This window comes from Schistocerca nitens, chromosome 5, assembly GCF_023898315.1.
Source record: "Schistocerca nitens isolate TAMUIC-IGC-003100 chromosome 5, iqSchNite1.1, whole genome shotgun sequence".
NCBI classification, from domain to species: Eukaryota; Metazoa; Arthropoda; class Insecta; order Orthoptera; family Acrididae; genus Schistocerca; species Schistocerca nitens.
In genome coordinates, this window is record NC_064618.1 from 256769747 (window position 1) to 256794155 (window position 24409).

General features: G+C 41.7%; 1 protein-coding gene across 1 annotated transcript in view; it reads right to left on the bottom strand.

Annotated features, from left to right (window-relative positions):
* LOC126260373 (lutropin-choriogonadotropic hormone receptor-like) overlaps nucleotides 1-24409 on the bottom strand; it is a 341279-nt gene that overhangs the window by 227929 nt on the left and 88941 nt on the right. Inside the window, exon 3 of the mRNA XM_049957702.1 lies at nucleotides 12076-12153. Within this exon, the coding sequence (XP_049813659.1) occupies nucleotides 12076-12153 (78 nt within the window). The remainder of the gene's footprint in view (nucleotides 1-12075; nucleotides 12154-24409) is intronic.

Below are 24409 nucleotides of genomic sequence, written 5' to 3' on the forward strand. Positions count from 1 at the left end.
TACAATGCATTGCGACAAATTATTCTTCGAACACTACTGTGGCTCACTCCAGGAATTTGTGTGGAACGTCTGCCTGTAGAGATTTCTGGAGAGTGTTCGACTGTTTAGAACACCATATCTTCAAGCAGAGAGGTAATTCATGCAGGCATTCCCACTCCCGCAGCATGCATTGCTGTTAGCCCTACCATACGTAGAATGCTTGTCCGCATACTCTTCATTACTGTAATGTGCCATGTTACCACCAACGCTCATACAATGCAACTGGCACTCCGCTGGCATCTTTCATGAGTGACACTATGACTGTGAACTGTACAGTCGTATCCATTCTCTTTACAGCTCCAGCTCTCGAAAATGTAAACAAAGACAATATCATGGACCGACATGCAGCTTTTACACAGAAACAGGTCCTTAGTGGCTGCTAACCACAAAAATCCATTTCTCTCGTAAACGGTTCGCGCGTGGACCTATTTTTACTAAGACGTTTTGCTTATAGTATCGTATACTTTCAACTGTATGCGTTTATGTCATTAATAAGGAATGCACCTTATATGTTATTTTATCACTAACTTGTTCTAACATCATTTGGCTCACAAATATCTTACTGACATCTACATCTACGTGCACGTGGATTCTCTGCAAATCACAGTTAAGTGCCTGGCAGAGGGTTCATCGAACACCCTTCACAATAATTTTCTGTTATCCAACACCGAACAGAGCGAGGAAAAAACGAACACCTATATCTTTCCGTGCGAGCTCTGATTTACCTTATTCATTGTAATGATCGTTTCTCCCTATGGAGGTAGACGTCAACAAAATATTTTCGCAATCATAGGAGAAAGTTGGTGATTGAAATTTCGTGAGAGATTCCGCTCCTACGAAAAATACATTTGTTTTAATTATGTCCGCCCCAAATCCTGTTTCAAGTCCGTGGCACTCTTTCCCCTAGTTCACAATAATACAAAATGTTCTGCTCTTCTTTGAACTCCGTTAAACCTATCTGGTAAGCATGAGGTGCCGCAGCTAGGGTGCGATCGCCAATTTGTCTATTTCTTGTATGAATGTGTTTGGGCTCCAGTGTAAGCAGTCAGAATCTTATACGAACTGTAACGGGCGACCTGTGTGCTGCAGACGTGCATCATGACCAAATGGCGTGGCTGCAAAGTGTGAAAGCAGCGGAGAGGCGCTTACAGAGTAGTTACATTCTCTGGAACTATAAAAATTAATAACTGATCTAGAAATAGCCTGAGGAACTTCGTATTAGGTACATAACCTTCTGTTGCGTACAGGAACAATCTGTCAAAATCTGAAGTCAATAACTGACATAGTTTGGAAGTTACAAAAAAAAAGTCAGTAAAAAACGTAATTATCCCACACTTAAAAAACTAAATCAGTATATATATATATATATATATATATATATATGTTAATAGTAAAAATTAATAACTGATCTAGAAATAGCCTGAGGAACTTCGTATTAGGTACATAACCTTCTATTGCGTACAGGAACAATCTGTCAAAATCTGAAGTCAATAACTGACATAGTTTGGAAGTTACAAAAAAAAAAGTCAGTAAAAAACGTAATTATCCCACACTTAAAAAACTAAATCAGTATATATATATATATATATATATATATATATATATATATATATATATATATATATATATATATATGTTAATAGTAAAAATTAATAACTGATCTAGAAATAGCCTGAGGAACTTCGTATTAGGTACATAACCTTCTGTTGCGTACAGGAACAATCTGTCAAAATCTGAAGTCAATAACTGACATAATTTGGAAGTTACAAAAAAAAAGTCAGTAAAAAACGTAATTATCCCACACTTAAAAAACTAAATCAGTATATACATATATATATATATATATATAGTTCACCAACTTTGACTATTTGAATAGATATGATAACACTTTCAGTGTTTAGATTTAAATTTGGAAAAGTTCTCATTTTAGAAAACCTTGCGTAATTTTGCTGTAGTAATAACTTTAAGAATTTCAAGTAAATATTTATGCTTTGTGTTAGGCTGTTTGAGTGTGAAATAGAGTACTTGTGTGAGTGTATGTGGGACATTCGCCAATATCAAATTTTCAGTTTGTAATTCTCTATAGGAACTTACAAGTGTTCCAGCCTTCTATTGTGGGAACGTATCCAACAGTGGTTCCCTTACTAGTGGATGACGGATGTCCGAGCATGTTTGAAAATGTAACGGACAGCCAGAACGTTCGAGACTATATAGTTAAATTCCAGACGTAAAGTATAGCTTAAAGTTTATTTCATTTTATTTGTTTAACAAGTGAGTTTTGAGTTGCTTATTTTAATGACGTAAATGAGCTGAGAGCAGTGGTTGGTTCTTGCCAGATTTCGGCGCGACCCGCGCCCTGAAAGTCAGTTCTGATTGGCCGTAACTCTGTACAGCCAATAAGAAGTGCGACGGTTTGCCACCTAACGCATGGGATAGAGGGGCTTGTAGAGGCAGAGAGAGAAGAAGGAAGTGGTGGACTAGCTTTCGAAGGAGACGGTCATGCTGAAAGTGTCCGAACGCATTGTGTGTAAAACGAAGCGATATTGTGACTTCCGCGTTTCTGTACAGTGATAAAGGTACCTAGTGTTTACCATTAACTATTTGTGAAATTTTAAGAGTCGAGAGATATTTTGTTCCGGAGAAAATCGCGTGTGTAAACTTTCAACTAAAAGCGTGGCGCCGGCTGCAGTGGTCGAGCGGTTCTAGGACCTTCAGTCCGGAATCGCGCGACTGCTACGGTCGCAGGTTCGAATCCTGCCTCGGGAATGGATGTGTGTGATGTCCTTAGTTTAGTTAGATTTAAATAGTTCTAAGTTCTAGGGGACTGATGACCTAAGATTTTAAGTCCCATAGTGCTGAGAGCCATTTGAACAAAAGCGTGGCGGTACTAAGTAAATTTTTTTTACCGAGTATTTATGGCGAGCAAAAACTTGACAACCACTGAATGCCGAGTGCAAAAGTAAATAGCAGTTTATTGACTGTGTTACTCTCGTAAATGATTTCGGAATTGGGTAGGAAAAGTTCTGGCTGTGCGAGTGTGACGGGGACTGTGAACAGGAACTTTAATGATTTGAACACATGTGGGCAGATGATCTTGCTTAATAGCAATAAAAGCAAATCCTAATGCAAGTTTAAAAGGACCTTTGAACTTAGAAATTTGAACAGCAACACATTTCCGATTTATTCTTTAGAGTTCACAAGACTATCTTCAGCTTTTAGTGCTTATAGCGGCCTCCGACGTGTAGTTATGAAATCTCAGTTTCTTCAACACTGCTTTTCTGAGATCTCTTAAGTAGCTGCAGTTAGGCGTTACGTGTGCAGATCTGCAGCAGTATCGAGGTAGGTGGACAATTTATGTTACAGAACCGCCGTCGATGAGCGAAAAAAGCGCATTACGTGGCAAGCAACCCAGACCGCACAACAGTACTCCAAAAGAGGACGAACACCCGTCGTGTAGGCATTCTCTTTAGTAGATCTTTTATATTTTCTAAGTGTCCTGCCAAAAAAAGGCAGTCTTTGTTTTGCCTTCCCCTCAAAAATTTTCATGTATTCCTCCAAATTTAAGTTGTTCATAATTCTAATTCTAAGGTATTTAGATGAATTTACAGCCTTCAGATTTGACTGATTTATCGTGTAACCGAAGTTTAACGGATTCCTTTTAGCACTCATGTGGATGACGTCACTTTTTTCTCTATTTTGGGATCAATCACCGATTTTCACCTCATACAGATACGTTTTCTAAATCGTTTTGACATTTATTTTGTTCTTCTGATGAATTTACTAGACAATAAACGGCACCATCATCTGCAAACAATCTACGACGGCTGTTCTGATTGTTTCCTAAATCGTTTATGTAGAAAATGAACAGCAGAAGGCCTATAACGCTACCTTGGGGAACGCTAGAAATGAGTTCTGTTTTACTAGACGACTTCCCGTCAGCTACTGCGAACTGTCACCTCTCTGACAGGAAATCACGAATCCAGTCACATAACTGAGACGATATGCCATAAGCACGCAATTTTACTACTAACCGCTTCTGTTTTTACAGCACCAAAAGCATACTGGAAATCCAGAAATACGGAATCAATTTGAAATCCATTCTTAATAGCACTCAACACTTCGTGTGAGTAAAGAGCTAGTTGTCTTTCACAAGAACGATGTTTTCTAAATCCGTGTTGACTGTGTGTCAATAGACCGTTCTCTTCGAGGTAATATATTATCTTCGAACACAATACACGTTTCAAAATTCTGCTGCATATCGACGTTAATGATATAGGCCGTATTTGGTGCATTTTTCCTCCTAATACTTTTCTCGAATATTGGTGTGACCTTCGCAACATTCCTGTATTTGCATTCGGATCTTTCGTCTGGCGAGCTGTGTATGATTGTTAAATATGGAGCTATTGCATCAGCTTATTCTGAAAGGAACTTTATTGGTATACCGTCTCGACCAGAAGACTTGCTTTTATTAAGTGACAAATTCCTTCACTACCCCGAGTATGTATACTTCTAAGATAATCATCTTGGCAGCTGTTATTGATTCGAATTCTGGAATATTTACTTCGTCTTCTTTGGTGAAGTAATTTCGGAAGACTTTGTTCAGTAACTCTGCTCAAGCAGCACTGTCGTCGATAGTATTTCCATTGCTATCGTGCAGAGAAGGCATCGATTGTGTCTTGCCACTAGCATACTTATGTACGACCAGAATCTCTTTGGGTTTTCTGTCTGGTTTAGAGACATCGAAGTTCCGTTGTAGGGACTTTTATAAGCATCCCGTATTGACGTCCGCGTTAAATTTCAAGCCTCTGTAACAGATTGGCAATCTTGGAGATTTTGCGTTCGTTTAGTTTTGGAAGCTTCTTTCGTTGTTCCTGCAACAGTATTCTGACCCGTTTCCTGTATCAAGGGGGATCGGCTCCGTCATTTGTTAATTTATTTGGTATAAATCTGTCAACAGCTGTCGATAGTATTTCTTTAAATTCCAGCCACATCTGATCTGCAAATACATTGTTAGTTTGAAACGAGCGGAGATTGTCTCTCAGGAAGGCATCAAGTAGGTTTTTATCTGCTTTCTTCAATAGGTATATTTCTCGTTTGTTTTTGGAGGATATGGGAGTTACGGTATTCAGCCTCGCTACGACAACCTTGTGTTCGCTAATCCCTGTATCCGTCCTGATGCTCGTTATTAGCTCAGGATTATTTCTTGCTAAGAGGTCAAGTGCGTTTTCACAACCGTTTACTATTCGTACACCTTTCTACCGCTTAAAGAATATATTCACGGGAGCAGTTGAGAAAACTGCCTCTAGAAAAACATGGGAAATGATCAGATTTACAGATAACAGATAGTACTGGAAATCTGTTGCCATCTTGGGCGGCTTCATTGTGATGTTGAATCTGTGAGGTTTATTTACACCAACACAGATCGCTGAGGTGAATAGGCTAAGTATAACAGATAAGTATAACAGATTTCATCACCTCACACAAGGATATACAAGCTTTTATCGCGCCTTCTTTATTTAACAAATAATGAGGTGAACTGTCATGATTACATGGAAGAAAGGCGCTATCTCCATCGGAAACTAATATGTAACATAAGCATTGCTTCGCGATTTACATGCCGTAATTTGAGTTTTGCGGTGATACTTCAAAATTTGTAGTTATCTCCAGTACACTGACGAAGGTTTCGGGGAAAAGAAAGAGGATGCTGCAATCTGAAAAGTCCCTTTCTTTTGATATTGTCTGTTGTTGACGTGAATATGAGCTAGCAGAAAACACTGTAATTGCAGTAAAATGGGGTGGTCTGGTTTGGGCACAAAGTGAGTCATGAAGATAAGCGTGTTATGAAGCTATGAATAGGAAAGCAGCAGGGGGATCTCAAAGTCCCTAACGTAAAAGCATAGTCTGTTACACAGAACGACACAAGACAAGGCAGATACTGCGGAAAATACAGCGTGCTGGAAGTTTTTCTATAGAAAAGGAAAGATTAATTTCCCATCAGAAGGCGGCGATTCACACAATTGTCAAACTGTAAATAATTCATTGCCACAACTGCGGCTCCAGTTTATTTGTTTGTTTGTTTTTTAACGTTGCTTGTTTCAGTCTTGCACGACATAAAGATGCATGTTAAATTAGACGTACAACATGAAGTCAAGACTGATCGAGTTTTATAAGTTAAAGAAAGAAAGCACATTACAACACAACACGCTGTTACCTTCCTTGCCACTTGCTTAAAGTAACCCTCAATCATATATATGCACAGTGATATTTATAGAAATACTCTAAGTGAGTAGTTGTTCTCCAAAATTGTGTAATTTTTTTTTTTTTTTGGTATTACGATAACAATGGGTAATTGATTCTGTAGGTACTCGTAAATCATTCATGCAGCAGTTTCTAAATTATTGTTTGGAGGAAGACACACACTAACATCTACAAAACTAAAAGGCTTACTTAAGATTCAGTAAATGTGCATACGGCACATGCTTCTGTTTCTATACCATCCATATTTTACTAAGTTGTGCTCCATTTTTAACTTAATTTATGCTAAACGTCGCAGAAAACGTCATTTACATATGTCTTTTATTGTATCCCTATACCAATCATTTAGTGTCTTGGTCCTGAAAGTGTAATAAATGTCCCATGAAAAGGTCCCTACCTCTTGACAGACTACTCGCTGTACTCTTTAATCAGTGAGCAAAACCCAATAGATTCTCTATCTAGTGGAAGTGAAGCGCAGCTACCAAAACGAATAGTTTAACTGTGGATGCGACTTAGTAGAGAAACAACTTTAGTTTCGGCGGCTGCATCGCGCCACATGGCTGAGAAAGCTTCCTTAATTGGTGAATGCTATATTGTTGAGTGGTACTTAAGATAGGTAAATAAATTAGTGAAATCAATGTGAAGTGAAGTAGAAATTAGAAAATAAATGAAAAACTTAGTTTAGTTTAGAAGAATTACACACCAGCAAACAGCGGGGAGAACAGCAGTGGCAACGGCCGGCGCTTGCAGTTCAGCACGTTCAGGAGAAGCCATCGCCCTCCTCACATAAGCGGAAGCTGTCGTTTTAGCCGTCAGGGCATCGCCCGACCGGCTCACGTGTTTCTCAGTTGTCACATGTGAGCAAAGACCCTCGCCTACATTCCAAGAGCCAATGACCGACGTTAAGAAGATTCTTTGAGAAGCTTTTCAACGTGACAGAAGAGGCAATTACCGGCTCTCGAGTTTCTCAGTTGTCACATGTGATCAAAGGCCCTCGCCTACATTCCAAGAGCCAATGACCGACATTAAGAAGATTCTTCGAGAAGCTTTTCAATGTGACAGAAGTGGCAATGACCGTGAAGCCGTTCACCTCCAGTGAAATGAAGTAAATAAATACGCGAGACGCAGTGGGCCCGACAGTAGTTTTTCAGTTCAGTTCCAGTACAGTTCAGTCGGTGCTGAAGACCGTCATGCAGGAAGAGACTGCATCATACACAGAAGCACCAAGTCCCCCGCTGTAATGGAATAGCAAGCAGCAGCGTCGTCGCCAGAAGACAGAAGTTAGAAAGTATTTGAAGACTGATTTTTACGTACCCGGGTGACTCGTGAGGACGGGAAGGAGACAGCCTCACCTTAGCAGTCACCTGTGAGCTGGTGATGAAGATCTGACAGCCGAAGACTGGCAAGCTGGAGTCCGTTGTTCGAGTCTGGGACACTGTCCTTCCCCCGCCGCCCGCCGCCCGCCGCGCCGCTCCGCTGGCCGACGCACAACACTGTCACACGCGGTCACATAGAGAAGAGAAACACTGAGACGCCACATCCAAGGTATCACCATCCGATTCACGACTTCGTTCTCAATAATTAAACGGGCCACCTCATGATGCACGTCTCCAGTCATCTGGGCGAAACAGCGACACAAGATATACACCGCCAGGCGTAATCAGACGCCGCCGCCCACGCAGCAAAGGGCTTCGCAAACGACACAGCTGCCGCTCTCCCAGCCAGAACAATCGAGTAAGGAAACCATTTTACCAATCTTTCAATAAAAGTTATCTTACGTAAAAATGCCGTTTCATTCTACCTCATAACCGAGCCAAGGAAGAACCAACCCTGCCCACATGTTGTTAAGAGAGAAAAGTATTTTATTCAGTGTTCTTCACCCTGACATAATGCTTTAGAATCAAAAGCCCTTTGCAGTAATGCTCAGCCTGATAACTGACTAGCATCAAAAGATGTTTCCCAGTTTCAAAAGTCATAAGTTGCTTCCTAGGCTAATCGGTATAATAAAAAGGAATAGAAATAGTCTTGATCGCAAAAGTTTTATTTTGTGGTAACCGTTTTCGGTCAGTTTTTGACCATCTTCCGACCATCATACCATGATGGTAGGTGGTGCAGGTGAATGGAGTGGGTGTTATAGCTCCACGAACGTCAAATGCAGTTGTAGTTGCAGTTATAACACCCGCTCCATTCACCGACACCGCCTACCATCATGGTATGATCGTCTGAAGATGGTCAAAAACTGACAGAAAACGGTTACCACAAAATGAAAGTTTTTGCGGTCGAGACTGTTTGTGTTCATTTTTAAAGTACTTTTTGCTAAACCTGTGTTCTCCATGAGCAATTTTCTCAAAAATTACTGATCGGTTGGTTTGAGAGGGAGGTAGCAACGAATGTCATTTATTTTAAAAATTGTCTGTGGTTACCTCTGCCACAGATGCAGTGTTAAAATCTAATTCAACAAGCAAATGCAAGAGGAATTTTTCATGGACTATGCAACGTCGGCCGGCCGATGTGGCCGAGCGGTTCTAGGCGCTTCAGTCTGGATCCACGCGACCCTACGGTCACAGGTTCGAATCCTGCCTCGGGCATGGATGTGTGTGATGTCCTTAGGTTAGTTAGGTTTAAGTAGTTCTAAGTTCTAGGGGACTGATGACCTCAGATGTTAAGTCCCATAGTGCTCAGAGCCATTTGAACAATTTCTATGCAACGTCTCTGCTTTCCTCCAAGCCTCCGTGACCAAGATCGCTAACGCACTCCTGTGCGGTGGCGAGCCTGTTCGAATCCAGGAGGTGGAATAAATCTTCACTGCCAGTATTTGGCAGGCAGGGAAGGAGAGGTGGTGGCGTAAAGTTTGTGATCACGTTGTGTCAGTGTCCTGGTACAAATACCAAACGGCTCAGCAGTGTCTCATGAAGTGACATTTTCGATCGTGATCCGTACGTCAGATGGGAACGTTAAGCTTGGAGACTCCCTCGGTGCTCTTCGATAGGCGTAGATTGTGTGCCGGCAGGCCGGCCGCGGTGGTCTCGCGGTTCTAGGCGCGCAGTCCGGAACCGTGCGACTGCTACGGTCGCAGGTTCGAATCCTGCTTCGGGCATGGGTGTGTGTGATGTCCTTAGGTTAGTTAGGTTTAAGTAGTTCTAAGTTCTAGGGGACTAATGACCACAGCAGTTGAGTCCCATAGTGCTCAGAGCCATTTTTGTGCCGGCAGCGGGTTTCACCCTCTCCCTTCTCTCATCATCTCCGACACGAACACGACACTACACTACTCACACATCCATTACAGTCACCTGCACTTAAAAGACCTATGCGCGCAATCCTCATGCTTCGCGAAAGAAAGGTGTCTGCGGGCGTGAAGGATAGGGAAGATCTTTCCAATTAGGCGGCTGGACCTGCCCTTCGGTGTCTCACAACCGTTCACGCCATACGACTTTACTTTTCTTTATTCCTTTCTTGCTGTAGAGTCCCTACACAGCGCATTCTATGAAGCAATTACTCACGTTGCCACTCCAGCTGCTCATCGAATGTACTGCAGAACAATATACAGAGCTGTTCACCTTCCCTATCGATGTCTTTTAATGCAATCCGCAATGTTATACCTGGCCTACAAAAAGCAAGCGCGAGATTTTCATATTCTCTCGCTTGCTGCGCTTAACTATTAGTGCTACTGGAATAATGAGAAAGCAGGAGGGGAGTTTTTGTAGCAAATTTAATGTAGCCAAATTTTGCACTGGCTTACGCTTTTGCCAGAGGCCACGGCTTTCCAGCTATACAAAAAAGTACAATAGTGTCCTTCAAATGCACCTCCACCGCCGCTCTCACTGCTCACTAGTCAGAATTTCCAGTATGTTGTTCGTGACACTCCCTCCTACCAATGTACGAAAATTTCCGACTACACGAACTATTCCCGATATTCGGCCTTTTTGGGCTCTACCACTTGGACTATTAAGCCACCAGCATAGTCCGCTATTTTGTAAACATTATTAATTTAACCGTGTCCGTGAGGGTAATGAGAGAAAAACGACTTTTGTAAACGTTACACTAAAACTGAAGGGATCGGTTGGTAGGACATGTTCTGAGGCATCAAGGGATCACCAATTTAGTATTGGAGGGCAGCGTGGAGGGTAATAATCATAGAGGGAGACCAAGAGATGAATACACTAAGCAGATTCAGAAGGATGTAGGTTGCAGTAGTTACTGGGAGATGAAGAAGCTTGCACAGGATAGAGTAGCTTGGAGAGCTGCATCAAACCAGTCTCAGGACTGAAGACCACAACAACAACAACACACTAAAACTAATTATGTTGACAGTTCGATCCAAACATAACCCTTCTAATCATCATAGTTTCGCAGTCTGAAGAATGAGGAATACATTGATGTAATTAGCTTTTCTTTATGTTGTTAAAATTAACAAAATTGTTGGATAAAATTTAATCAAACGTCAATTTTATAATCTGTAAGTGCTTTAGTAAGCCGGTGGCGGATAATAAGGCCAATCAGTGAAGACCAAGGAGGGTTGAATGTGGTAAATAATTTTTGGAGTCGCAAATTTTGTACAGTGGTGGGAGGGGGGTGCCATGGACTACATACTAGAAATCCTGACCGGTGAGGCCTGAATGTAGAGGGTGGGAATGCGTTTGGAGATGAATTTTGTATCTCTTTCTTGAGTAAATCGAAATCTAGCGAAAAAGTATCCCAATATTAAATTTAACTACATTTTTTCTGTTTGACTAACAGTTTGTGTGTAGCGGCTGGGAGAAAATAAAAACTAGTACATAGTTTTCGAGGGCCGGAAACTAACATTGTGGGTTGTTTAAAATATCAGTAGAGGCAGCTGAATAGCACTGTGTAAGTATGAAGAGAATCACGCATGTCTTCTAACTGCGTAATCTATGAACTACTCCGAAATCATATCACTGCAGTGCAATGAAGATGTGACTGGAAAATAGGTACAGCTTTCGGGGACATGGTTTTCATTTTCCAGCTCAATTTCTAGGCGTGTACAGGTAACAGCATCTTTTGCACAACGCAGTTAAAATAATCCAGCTAATGATGAGAGGATGTGCAGTGAGATTCGTTATCTAGAACGGACCAGCAGAATTCAAATACAACATACTTAGAAATATTCCCGCGCCCGGGTTCCCGGGTTCGATTCCCGGCGGGGTCAGGGATTTTCTCTGCCTCGTGATGACTGGGTGTTGTGTGATGTCTTTAGGTTAGTTAGGTTTAAGTAGTTCTACGTTCTAGGGGGCTGATGACCATAGATGTTAAGTCCCATACTGCTCAGAGCCATTTGAACTATTTTGAATACTTAGAAATACACATTTGTTACAGGGTGTAGAAAATAAATCAATTCCGAATATGTATATCCCTCGAATTATCCTCATTTACTATGTCGTTGACCTCCCTTAAAATGCTGTATGGCTTTCTTTGTATATGTGAAAGCTATTCATGTAAGCTAAACCGGAGTCGACGACATGTAGTTGTGTTGTTAAATGAAGAGCACATGTCCATCTTCAGTAGTTCGTGTCGTAATCTGTGTCATTAAATATCAGTGGTTAGAAAGACACTGATGCATAATTTTAGTTTATTTTAAATGTGTTTTAAATGTGTTTTCACTATCTGAAAGTCATGACTAACGTAGAATGCCATACAAAAAGCGCTTGGAGCTACGTATGTTGTTGGAGAAAGCCAACCTGTTCCACGTTGCTACATATGTTACATTGCGTACTCTCATAGACTACTTAAAATTACTCTAGAATCTTTGACTGCTATACTCACAGAATTTTAAGATTCGGCAGTTCCACTCGAAAGACGGTCGCTGGGATGGTCAGAAGCGCTGGTGCTTGGTAGATATATCTGCAACGTAACAATATGAATACAAACTTTTAGACATGCATGGTACGGGACACATATGGTATAAATGAAAATCATGAAGTTTCGTTACGAACAGATAAAAATGGTATTAGTAGAGATGGTTCATGACGTTTAAGTTTATTACTCCTTTGCTACTAAGTCTATTCGCAAGATATTTCGCGGGCAGTAACCACTTATGCCGATGAATGCGGTTCAAATGGCTCTGAGCACTATGGGACTTAACATCTGAGGTCATCGGTCCTCTAGAACTTAGAACTACTTAAACCTAACTAACCTAAGGACATAACACACACCCATGCCCGAGGTAGGATTCGAACCTGCGACCGTAGTGGTCGCGCGGTTCCAGACTGTACCACCTGGAACCGCTCGGCCACGGCGGCCGTCTATTAGTAGAGATATCAGTAGATATCTTCCGCACTATGTTGTCGGCATGCGATTCCTCGTCTCATTTCGGGCAGAAATGTTTCAGGGATAACTAGCCCGGCAAATAGGTTTAATAGAAATGCGATTAAAAGAACTATACTCTGGCACGCTGTAACATTTGCTGTACTGGAGCTGTCCCATTAGCTCAGTGAGACGAGGGAATGGCGTGGGAACAGGTATATGGATTCGCTGATATTCGTGTCGATTTGGCATTTTTTCAGTTAAAGCATTAAATCGTATCCAATTTACACCTCCGCAAAGCGGTACATTGTGTATTTCTTTCTGTTGCTCTTACCTTTATTGAATCTTTAAGGCATAACATGACTTCTTACACCCGTAAACTACCACTGTTTCGTCCATGACACAAATGAAGCCAATGGATGTGGTAACATCATGTGCATCCAATGAAGTGCAAAAAACACAACAGGTAATCAACACTGGACAGCACAGTATGCTATGCACGATAATTCCATTCTGTATGTTCTGACGTCTAGCCTTATACTCACAGACCCAGCACGTACACGTACGACCAACGTTCACTTTACAGAAGACGTTCAAAGCGCCTACCTTGCATTTGCCAGGATTCGCCATTCACTAGATCGTACTTTCCTTGACGCTACGCAACACACTTGCATCGACCATTGCGAAGTGGCAGGCAAACGAGTTATCAGGTCGTGTACATCTATGGTCGGAGTACTATAGACCTGATGTTTTAGGGCCCCAAAAATAAAAATCTAGTGGATTAAGTTTCGGACAACTTAGGGGCCAGAGCATTGGAACTCCACGACCAATCTATATACCTGGAAACGCTTCATTTACACATTCATTCTGAAGTGTGGTTTCAGTACGATCTGAAACCGTAGTTGTCACCGAACACCAAGTGGAACGTTTTCTAATCCGTCAGGCAAACTATTGCAAAGAAACGTACGATACAGGGGCGCATTCAGCGTGTCCGACAACAGGCAAGAGCCCTAAACAACACCCCACAAAATTCCACCCCACAGCGTTATGCCAAAGCGTGCCTGAAAGCCACGTTCACGGTTGACGTGTGGTTTATGTTCTGACCACTAATGACTGTTGTGGAGGTTGAAAATACCTCCTCGAGTGAAGCTAGATTCATGAGACCATATCACTTTATTTATCGAACGTTCGTTATCTTCCACTTGGTGCAACAGCCGTTCATAAAACTATTTTCATCAAATGTGGTCTTCTGCCTGCTGGTGCTGAGTTAAAGTGTAATGATATGGATGCAGTTCTTAATCGTGCAATACTTCAAGGAGCAGTCTTTGAGATATCTGCTACTGATAAAATTCATGGCGAAGCCTCAAGCTATCATTTATTGGGCACAATTCGCAACTAGTTTCGTTCGATGACCATTATCAAGCTTATCTGGCATAAACGGCGGGAAAGTTGTACCCAAAATTTTAACAAAAGGAATTTGCTCTTTTAAGCCCATCATAGAACGCAAAAAAAATATCTAACACTAGTAACTGTCTATGAAAGTTTTGGTCAAGAAGCAAGCCCACATCGACAGCTAGTGAAACAATGACACATGTAACTAGGCCGAACAGAAAGGGCAGTCAAAGACGATGCCATGTTTCCTTGACTGTATGGCCTAGTTACTTATCTTAGCAGATACATTAAGGAAAGGCAAACCTACGTTTCTAGCATTTGTACACTTAGAGAAAGCTTTTGATAATATTGACTGGAATACTCTCTTTCAAATTCTGAAGGTGGCAGGGGTAAAATACAGAGAGCGAAAGGCTATTTACAACTTGTACAGAATCCAGATGGCAGTTATAAAAGTCGAGGGACATGAAAGGGAATCAGTGGTTGGGAAGGGAGTGAGACAGGGTTGCAGCCTATCCCCGATGTTATTCAATCTGTATATTGAGCAAGCAGTAAAGGAAACAAAAGAAAAATTCGGAGTAGGTATTAAAATCCATGGAGAAGAAATAAAAAGTTTGAGGTTCGCTGATGACATTGTAATTCTGTCACAGACAGCAAAGGACTTGGAAGAGCAGTTGGACGGAATGAACAGTGTTTTGAAAGGAGGATATAAGATGAATATCAACAACAGCAAAACGATGATAATGGAATGTAGTCGAACTAAGTCGGGTGATGCTGAGGGAATTAGATTAGGAAATGAGACACTTAAAGTAGTAAAGGAGTTTTACTATTTGGGGAGCAAAATAACTGATGACAATGAAAGCGTTTCTGAATAAGAGAAATTTGTTAACATTGAGTATAGATTTAATGTCAGGAAGTCGTTTCTGAAAGTATTTGTGTGGAGTGTACCCATGTGTGAAACATGGGCAATAAATAGTTTGTACAAGAAGAGGATAGAAGCTTTCGAAATGTGGTGCTACAGAATAGTGCTGAAGATTAGATGGGTAAATCACATAACTAATGAGGAGGTATTGAACAGAATTGGGGAGGAGTTAGTGGCACAACTTGACTAGAAGAAGGTATCGGTTCGTAGGACATGCTCTGAGGCATCAAGGGATCACCAATTTAGTATTGGAGGGCAGAGTGGAGGGTAAAAATCGTAGAGGGAGACCAAGAGATGAATACACTAAGCAGATTCAAAACAATGTAGGTTGCAGTAGGTACTGGGAGATGAAGAAGCTTGCACAGGATAGAGTAGCGTGGAGAGCTGCATCAAACCAGTCTCAGGACTGAAGACCACAACAACAACATGGCCTAGTTACATCTGTCAGTTTGTATCTAGCAGTCAATGTGGACTTGCTTCTTGAAGAAAATTTTCGTACACAGCTGGTATTGTGAGAAATGTTTTATGTACTATGGTGGACTTAAAAAAGCAAATTACTTTTGCTCATATTACGGTATAAATTTCCTGCTGTTTATGCCAACTAAGCTAGATAATGGTCACTGACTATTTGGCGGCTGAAATACGCCCACCTGCAAACATACATATATCTGCAACTGCCTTGCAATATCGCGGGTAGTTCGCCGAGGTGATTGGAGAACGATTTCAGGAATGGTGTCCATTTGTGGAGTACGCCTTGTCTTTGGACGACCTCAGTTCATCACTTGTGGACGAAGATCACCGGTTTTCCGAAGGCGTTGCTCCAGCTGACGAAACACATTCTTATCGGGATGGCGCCTTTGAAGGCACTGTGGAGCATACGCACGAGCAGCAGCAATTTGGTTACGGGATGCACCCAGCACTAAAAGCATATCGACACATTCATCGCTTCCTTACTCCATCGGGAAGCCGGCTTACATGAACTTGACAGGACCATTAAGGATGAGGTATTGTGTGCGGTTAGTAGACACTTGCACTAAAATTTAGTGGATCCCACCGTCATGTAATAGATTGCTGTCACGATGTCCTGCTTTTAAACGGCAAGAACTGTGGAACGGCCGTCTAAAAATTTAAAAATGATTTTGACGACTATTCGAACCCTATCATGGTGGATCCGGGTTTGATGTTCCAACTGTATACTCATCGAGCTACGGCGGCTGGTAAAGTAGTGCGGAGTGATACAGGTTCCTTTACCCATTCCGATGCGCTGCACGATGCCAGCTCGTAGCTTTCACACAAGTGTTTTTAAAATGCAACCAATCTGATGTTGCTAGATAATCTCCTGTCTCATTCCTCTTGGTGAGGAATAGCATGCCGACCCCCAAGTGTGGCATTTTTTCTTCATCCTAAGCATATTCTCTGCATTGTGTTATGATTAGCAGCTTAATCATTGCAGACGCACAAGCAAAGTTATGACCAAAAATCGTCATTGAACAATACAGAAAGAAATTTGTAAATTTTGGACTAGTGGTTAACGTATGTACTGTGGTGTGTGCCGTGTCGTGTCATGTAAAATGTCTGCATGAATAGTGTTATTGTATTAATTTATTGTAAAGAGATGCACACTCTGTGAAATGTATCACACGAATCTGATAAAGCTTGTTTATGCGCAGTAAATCTTAGGATGTTGTCCTAGTTTAATACTTTTTGCGTAATATGTTACGTGAAACTTTCAAAATATACACTGAAAACAATCTGCGAGGATTCTAAAGGTAGCTAGCTTTACCGCTGAAACATCTTTTAATTTGAAGCAGCATGCACCTACGTAATAGCGTTATAGCAGTTCTCTTTGGTGGTAAGATTATATTAATTGTTCATCTGCTTTATCAGAAAATACATCTCACCTACGTGCGCAAACTACAACCACACGGTATTAATCTGTCTTTGGCGGTTATAGCTATAAGTTCCGGCTAGAAAACTCTCAGGGATATCTTTTTATTAAATACCGAATATAGTTCTTTAACAAAATAACTAGCTATCGTGGGTTGCGTCCTAGCATGAACAATTGTGTGTACCATCTCGTAATATTTGAAGCTTCTCTCGATAAATATTTTCTTTCTTTAAATATTGATAAAACATCGTCTTGGCCACAGATTCTATCAGCACAAACAAGCGCGATGTTTTTACGCAAAATTCCTTGAAATTAAGCAAAATACCTATCAACTCTGAAGCAGTATTATTAGTCAGTAATTAAAACTTCCGGGCTAAGAGGCCGTGGTCCAATAGTAGAAATACTTCTCCCTGACGTTTCGTTGCCAGCTGCGGGCAACATCATCTGAGGTGACTCTACGACTGGCTGCTAGGCCGTGGAGGTCCTGTTTATATAGAGCGTGTAGTATTTCTACTATTGGACCACGGCCTCTTAGCCCGGAAGTTTTAATTACTGAAGACGCCGGCCGTGAAAGCCTACACGCTATGATTAGTATTATTAGTATTTTTTCAAACAAGTGTAAGTTGAATATTATTAATCAGTTGAGAACTATTGTAAAATAACGTTATCACTCTTCAGATGGCCGACAACAATATGAATAGTATCTGCATCTGTTCCGTGTCATTTAATATATTCACACACACTTCTTAAAGCGTAGGCTGGTGGGGTTAGTAAATACTGCAGTAAGGGAGTACAGAATTAGGTAAAATTTCATCTGTTGCTTGAAATCGCCAAGTATTACACTTACAGCAATGGCGTCTGGCCGCCAGCACGCTCAAGATGCATCATCAAAAATCGAAAAAGAAGAAGAATAAGTGAGAAAAGAAATCACCAGCGCATTTGTTCTAAGAATTTCAATGATTATAAATATTAGTTTTCCATATAGTAGTTCTTTGTAGGTCATGGCACATTTAATCAATGTTTTTCGTAATATTTTTGTAAAAAAAGTCCATCTTTATCAGTTTCTCACACTTTAAAACTCGTAACGAGGTTTTTCGTGGTAAATAAAGTTCACTCCCACGAAACTTTAGCGCACAATTGTTTGCTCCAGAAGGCAAGCAGACAATATCATTACAACTGTCATGTAACTTTCTTGACATACAACTTCGAGAGAGAGAGAGAGAGATCGAAAGCATGTCTGTACGTTCTCTCAAAGCGAGTAGTGGTTCCGGGAACGCCTCCTACCGTAACAAAAGCATTTCTTATTCAAGGGGTAATTACGTAGCTGGAAGCTACTTGTAAAGCAGAAGGCGTCGTACGTGGAATCCAGCTAACTTTTATTACAGGAAAAATATTCACTCGGCTGACTCTTAATAAAGAGCGCTTTGAAAAGCTTTGACTTACGGCACGATGGCGCTAAATCTCCATTTTCGAACGTTCGAGTGGGGTAATTTGATTAAGGTGGGCATTTAATTTACACAGTGGCACAAAAAGTCGAAAGAGATTTCCTGTGTCGCTGTTGAAAAGTCTCTGGAGAGCAATATTTTGTAAAGGTAATCATGATGTGTCTCTTTCTGGAAAATACTACATAGTAAAACAGCAGTAGCTTCTGAACTCTTTCTTTGCACAGGATATGATGGAATTAATCCATAAACCAATAGACGAATTTCAATTAAAGTTCGTAAACGTATCATTTACTGTCAGGCAACAATCTCTGAGGGTGTAAGAACCACCTAACAAACATAATTCAGGAGATATGACATCAGAAATACTAAGGTAGCTGAAAATCTATCGCATCATGCATGATGTTTAAGTTTATTACTCCTTTGCTATTTAAGAGTCTATTGGCAACATATTTCGCAGGCAGTAGCCACTTATGCCGGTGAATGTACCTACACAAATACATAATTGTACGACACGAAGTTCAAGCGACATAACTTTGTGAAACCACAGATGCCAGAAAAGTTGCCGCACTGTTCACGAAATGATAAATTTATTTTCTACTACTAAGGTACTCGTAGAACGCAATGAAATTATGGAAATATCTTACAACCGTCAGCGCTTTTGACAGCTTTCAACTGCGAAGCGCAAACCGGTGCAGACGAAAACGTTAGTTGTCCAGAGAGCTATGATTAGACATATCCGTAGAGACCATTGCAAAATCGAGTTGTAGACATGTGAAGCAATTACACCCAGCGTGCAGAAATTGTCCGGCATCATGTTTCGCCATTTTCGTGCTGTACTTATACATTTGTACATCATGCGTTTTTGTTACACGGATTTTCATAATCTCGGAGCTATTTTCACGAATACATTGAAATGGATTTTTTTTTCGATACAAGCACAGTTCGTGTTTTTGTTTCAGTTTCTAATAAAAAATTGGGAAAATTAGTATCTGGGCAACGCCTGGTTTGTGAGCTAATATACTGATATTTTGCTGTATTATACACTGAAGAGCCAAGGAAGCTGGTATACCTGCCTAAAATCGTGTAGGGCTCCCGAGCGCACGCGCAGGGTCTGTGGATTCATGAGGCTGTCTCCACACACGTATACATCCATCCGCTGGATACAATTTGAAACGGGACTTGTCCGACCAGGCAACATGTTTGCAGTTATCAACAGTCCAATGTCGGTGTTGACGGCCCCAGGCGAGGAATAAAGCTTTGTGTCGTGTAATCATCAATGGTACACGAGTGGTCTCCAAAAGCTTTGTGTCGTGCCGTCATCAAGGGTACACGATTGGGCTCCAAAAGCCAATACGATGATTTTTCGTGGAATAGTTCGCACTAACAGCCCAGCATTGAAATCTGCAGCAATTTGCGGACGGTTTGCATTTCTGTCACGTTGAACGATTCTCTTCAGTCGTCGTTTCTCCCATTCTTGCAGGGTCTTCTTCCGGCCGCAGCAATGTCGGTGGTTTGATGTTTTACCGGATTCCTACTATTCACGGTACACTCGCGAAATGGTCGTATGGGAAAAGCCCCACTTCATCGCTACCTCGGAGATGCTGCGTAACATCGCTCGTGCGCTGGCTATAACACCACGCTCAAACTCACATAATATTGATAACCTGCCACTGTACCGGCAGTAACCGATCTAATAACTGCGCCAGACACTTGTTGTCTTACATAGGCGTTGCCGACTGCAGCGCCGTATTCTGCCTTTTTACATATCTCTGTATTTGAATACGTATGCCTATACCAGTTTCTTTGGCACATCAGTCTATTTTTTCTCAGCTGGTAATTAATAAAAAGACATGAATGGCTGTTCTTCTCGTAAATACACTGTCCTGGAAAATTGTAGGACTGGATAAATAAGTAAAGATAACATATTAAGAACTAGATGGAAATGAATGAAAGTGTGAGGGCATGTTAACAGTAGTCTCCTAGCAGTGCACAAGTCAGTTGAGGGAACGGGAGAAGACATCGTGTACGTCAAAGAGCGAACAAGTACAGTGCGCTGTCCCGGTGTTCTTCATTAAAAGATCGCATGGAGACATCTCGATGGTTCGTAAGGGAGAATCATCGGGAAATGGGAAGGAGGATGAAATGTGATGAGTGTAGCACGGAAATACGGTATTGCTAACAGTGTCTCGAACTGCTTGTGTATTTTGGTTTGTTTTCGTTAGCAAAATTATGTAACTAGTTTAAAATGTTTTTGTAACATAAGTAAACGACAAATTTTTTATGGAGTATGGATTCAGTAAATTCAGTGTCAAAGCTTTCAGACACCGTTGGTAGACACAGGTAGCTCTGCTGCTCCTCTTCGAAATAAAGGTACAACATAAAGGGATTGGTGGGTACACAGAACGCGACTGACGCTTTCTCATTTTAAAGAAAAATTTCCTTGCTGACATTCATCGCCAACGATTGGATGCTTACTAAGTGAGTATAACGACACGAAAGCAATTAACCATGGTTTGGTAACACAGATCTGATGAAGTCAGAACGGGTGTTCGAGATGGGCAAATATAAGGACTGCCGAGAGGGGTACCACATATTACAACACTTACTGTGCCGCATAGTCGATTGAAGCCTTTCGTAACGTTCACGTAAGGCAAATTGAGAACGAACTCAACATCTCCTTTGGCAGTGTAATGGATGATCTTTGTGTATTCCTTTCATTTCCCGAACAGACCTTTTCTTTAATGTTGAGATAAGAAAAAATAAATACGTAGCTGGTACAAAAACTAACATAACAAGGTATAGTACCTTAACATCAAAGAAATTTTGCAAGCAGCACGAAATGTGTTGTTACTTCCAGATCCCTAGTGTAGAGGATAGATTAGCCAGCCATAATGGTGGTGGTGGTGGTCGTGAACGTGCCGAGGTCAGAATATCAACGATCCACTACCCCAGGGTGTGGATGAGCAATGTTGCGCTTAGTATGTGGCTGCTAAATGCCCGATGAGGTGCAGGTGAAATTGTATTGACAATTTTGTATTGTTCTGTATTATACAGTATACATCGGAATGGTTGTTGTTACCCAAGTTAGTCAGCACCCACATATCGTCGATAGTGCACGCATGCTGAGGTGAGTTCTAATTAGGGTGGCAGGGTGGTTATGGGGACCAAGCTGATAATAACTGGTTGTCCACTTATAAAATGATAGCTATGACGATAAGATATCCCAGATAGCACGTTACGCCTGAGGCAACGGTGCGAGGTATGTTCAAGATCGCCCCTCCCCAAACCCTCAGGGAGCCTCTACCCCCTTCTGTTCTCCTCCAGCATCTCCTTTTTGCCTCTGAACCAACAAGACTCTAGCTCCTTAATCTCTCGCTCCCCGTTATATTACCAGAACAAATTCATGGGTCGTACCAATCAAGGTCGGTTCACCATAGTTAGAAACCTATTACAGTCATGCTACTTAAAAAATCTCTGCAACATTCCCGTAATTTACGAGATAAGATAATTTGATATCATAGAGTGTAGCTAAGTTATTATAATTTTCTGATATAATGGCATATCTTGCAAAATGGCGGAAAATGCTAGTCCATCTATTCCTCTAAATTAATTGTGTGTGAGATTGTGTTAGTTCATTCCACATTGGAAGCCAATAAGCAATGATCGAAAATGGCCACCTTCAAGTTTTGTATTTTTGTCAACACAAGCAGCAGAAATGTGTTCAGTATTTTCTAATAGCAACATTCCATATCTGTTTACAGCTTTAGCCGAGTTTTCCACAAATATCCACTGTAAATATGAGACAGAGTAATTACCACACTGCAATTTGTAAATAAACTATGCAGTTTTCCCATATTTTAATAGTTGTTTACAACTAGCAGGATGTGATATTCCACGTGAAACAAATAACACACTTCAACAAATATATGCCACATTTACCTTATCCACACATTAATAGTGTGATGTTGCTGCCGGCAGGAGTGGCCGAACGGTTCTAGACGCTTTAGTCTGGAACCGCGCGACCGCCACGGTTGCAGGTTCGAATCCTGCCTCAGGCATGGATGTGTATGATGTCCTTAGGTTAGTTAGCTTTAAGTAGTTCTAAGTTCTAGGGGACTGATGACCTCAGCAGTTAAGTCCCATAGTGCTCAGAGCCATTTTTGTGATGCTGCTGTAAGACTGCCATTAGGACATTCATAAATAAAATAATGTCCAACTATGTACACCCACAACACATCACTTTTTCCGCTATTTCGGACATTTTCTCTCGATAGCATTGGCAATGATACAGGTAAAAACTGAGGTATCATGGATCGATACCACGCTATGGGTATTACAGCAAAGGAATTGCAAGTCACCATCTGACACACAAAGCGATCACGTGAGATCTTTCGGAATCAATTGTGTGTAACCATTGAGCCATGCCTCCAGTGGCTCTGCACCATGAGCATCTTCGGCCGCCGCAATATATAAAGTTTAGCATCACCCCGGCTCCCAGAACTCCTGAAGACATCCGTTGACTGTGCATATTGTATCACAGACAAAGTCCCTTCGACTGTTCAGAGATGTCACTAAACCCTCCCAAAGGTGTAAACAACCATGTGTGAGCAGCGCCTATTAGACGGAGGGGGTCCGACAGCCGATCAGTTCCAGTCATTCCACCAGGAAGGAGGCACATGGTTCGTGTTGTCTGTAGCTCAACCATGCGGTTCGATCGCTTCCGCATTGTTACTTTGTGCCAGAAAGGGCTCTTAACAAAGGAAGTGGCCAGGTGTCTTGGAATGAACCAAAGCGATGTTGTTCGGACATGGAGGAGATACAGAGAGACAGGAACTGCCGACGACATTCCTCGTTCTGGCCGCCAAAGCGGTGGATGACCACTACATACGGATTATGGCTCGAGAAACCCTGACAGCAACGCCACCAGGTTGAATAATGCTTTTCGTGCAGCCACAGGAAGACGTGTTACGACTCAAACTGTGTGCAATAAGCTGCATGATGCGCATGGGCCCAACAATATGCCGAATGGACCGCTCAGGATTGGCATCACGTTCTCTTCACCGATGAGTGTCGCATATGCCTTCTACTAGTCAATCGTCGGAGACCTGTTTGAAGGCAACCTAGTCAGGCTGAACGCCTTAGACACACTGTCCAGCGAGTGCAGCAAGGTCGAGGTTCCCTGCTGTTTTAGGGTAGCATTATGTGGGGCCGACGTACGCCTCTGGTGGTCAAGGAAGGCGACGTAACGGCTGTACGATTCTTGAATGCTATCCTCCGACAGATAGTGCAACCATGTCGGCAGCATACTGGCGAGGCATTCGTCTTCATGGACGACAAATCGCGCCCCCATCGTGCACATATTGTGAATGAATTCCATCAGGATAGCGACATAGATCGACTAGAGTGGCCAGCATGTTCTCCAGACATGAACCTTATCAAACATGCCTGGGACAGATTGAAAAGGGCTGTTTATGGACGACGTAACCCACCAACCTCGCTGAGGGATCTACTCCGAATCGCGGTTTAGGAGTGGGACAATCTGGGCCATGAGTGCTTTGATGAACTTGTGGATAGTACTCCACGACGAATACAGGCATGCATCAATGCAAGAGGGTGTGATACTGGGCATTAGAGGTACCAGTGTGTACAGAAATCTGGACCACCATCTCTGAACGTCTTGCTGTATGGTGGCAGAACATGCAATGCGTGGTTTTCATGATCTATAAAAAGGGCGTAAATGATGTTTATGTTGATCTCTATTACAATTTTCTGTACAGGTTCCGGAACTCTCGGAATCGAGGAGATTCAAAACATTTTAGATGTTTGTAGAAGAGATGGCGGCAGCGACTCAGCCCAGCTCACGCTTCAAGCCTCTTTTTGACACATAGATAGCTGGACTCTATTATTGTTGCATCATTTGTATAGAGTCTTCAGTCGTTTGGAGAAATATAAGTTAGGTAAATGTTATGTTTGTTGTGTTATCTTTTTCATTACTCTTTTCTTCTCCTGCCCAGATTTCCTCTGACTATAGTTGCCACAACGCTCTGAAGCCTATCTCTCCTTACCATTATGTGAGAAGTCATTGAGACCTGATAGTCAAGGGAAGGCAGGACTCGGATACGATTGTAGACGGGGCCTAATCAGTTACTATTTATTTTAAACTACACTCCTGGAAATTGAAATAAGAACACCGTGAATTCATTGTCCCAG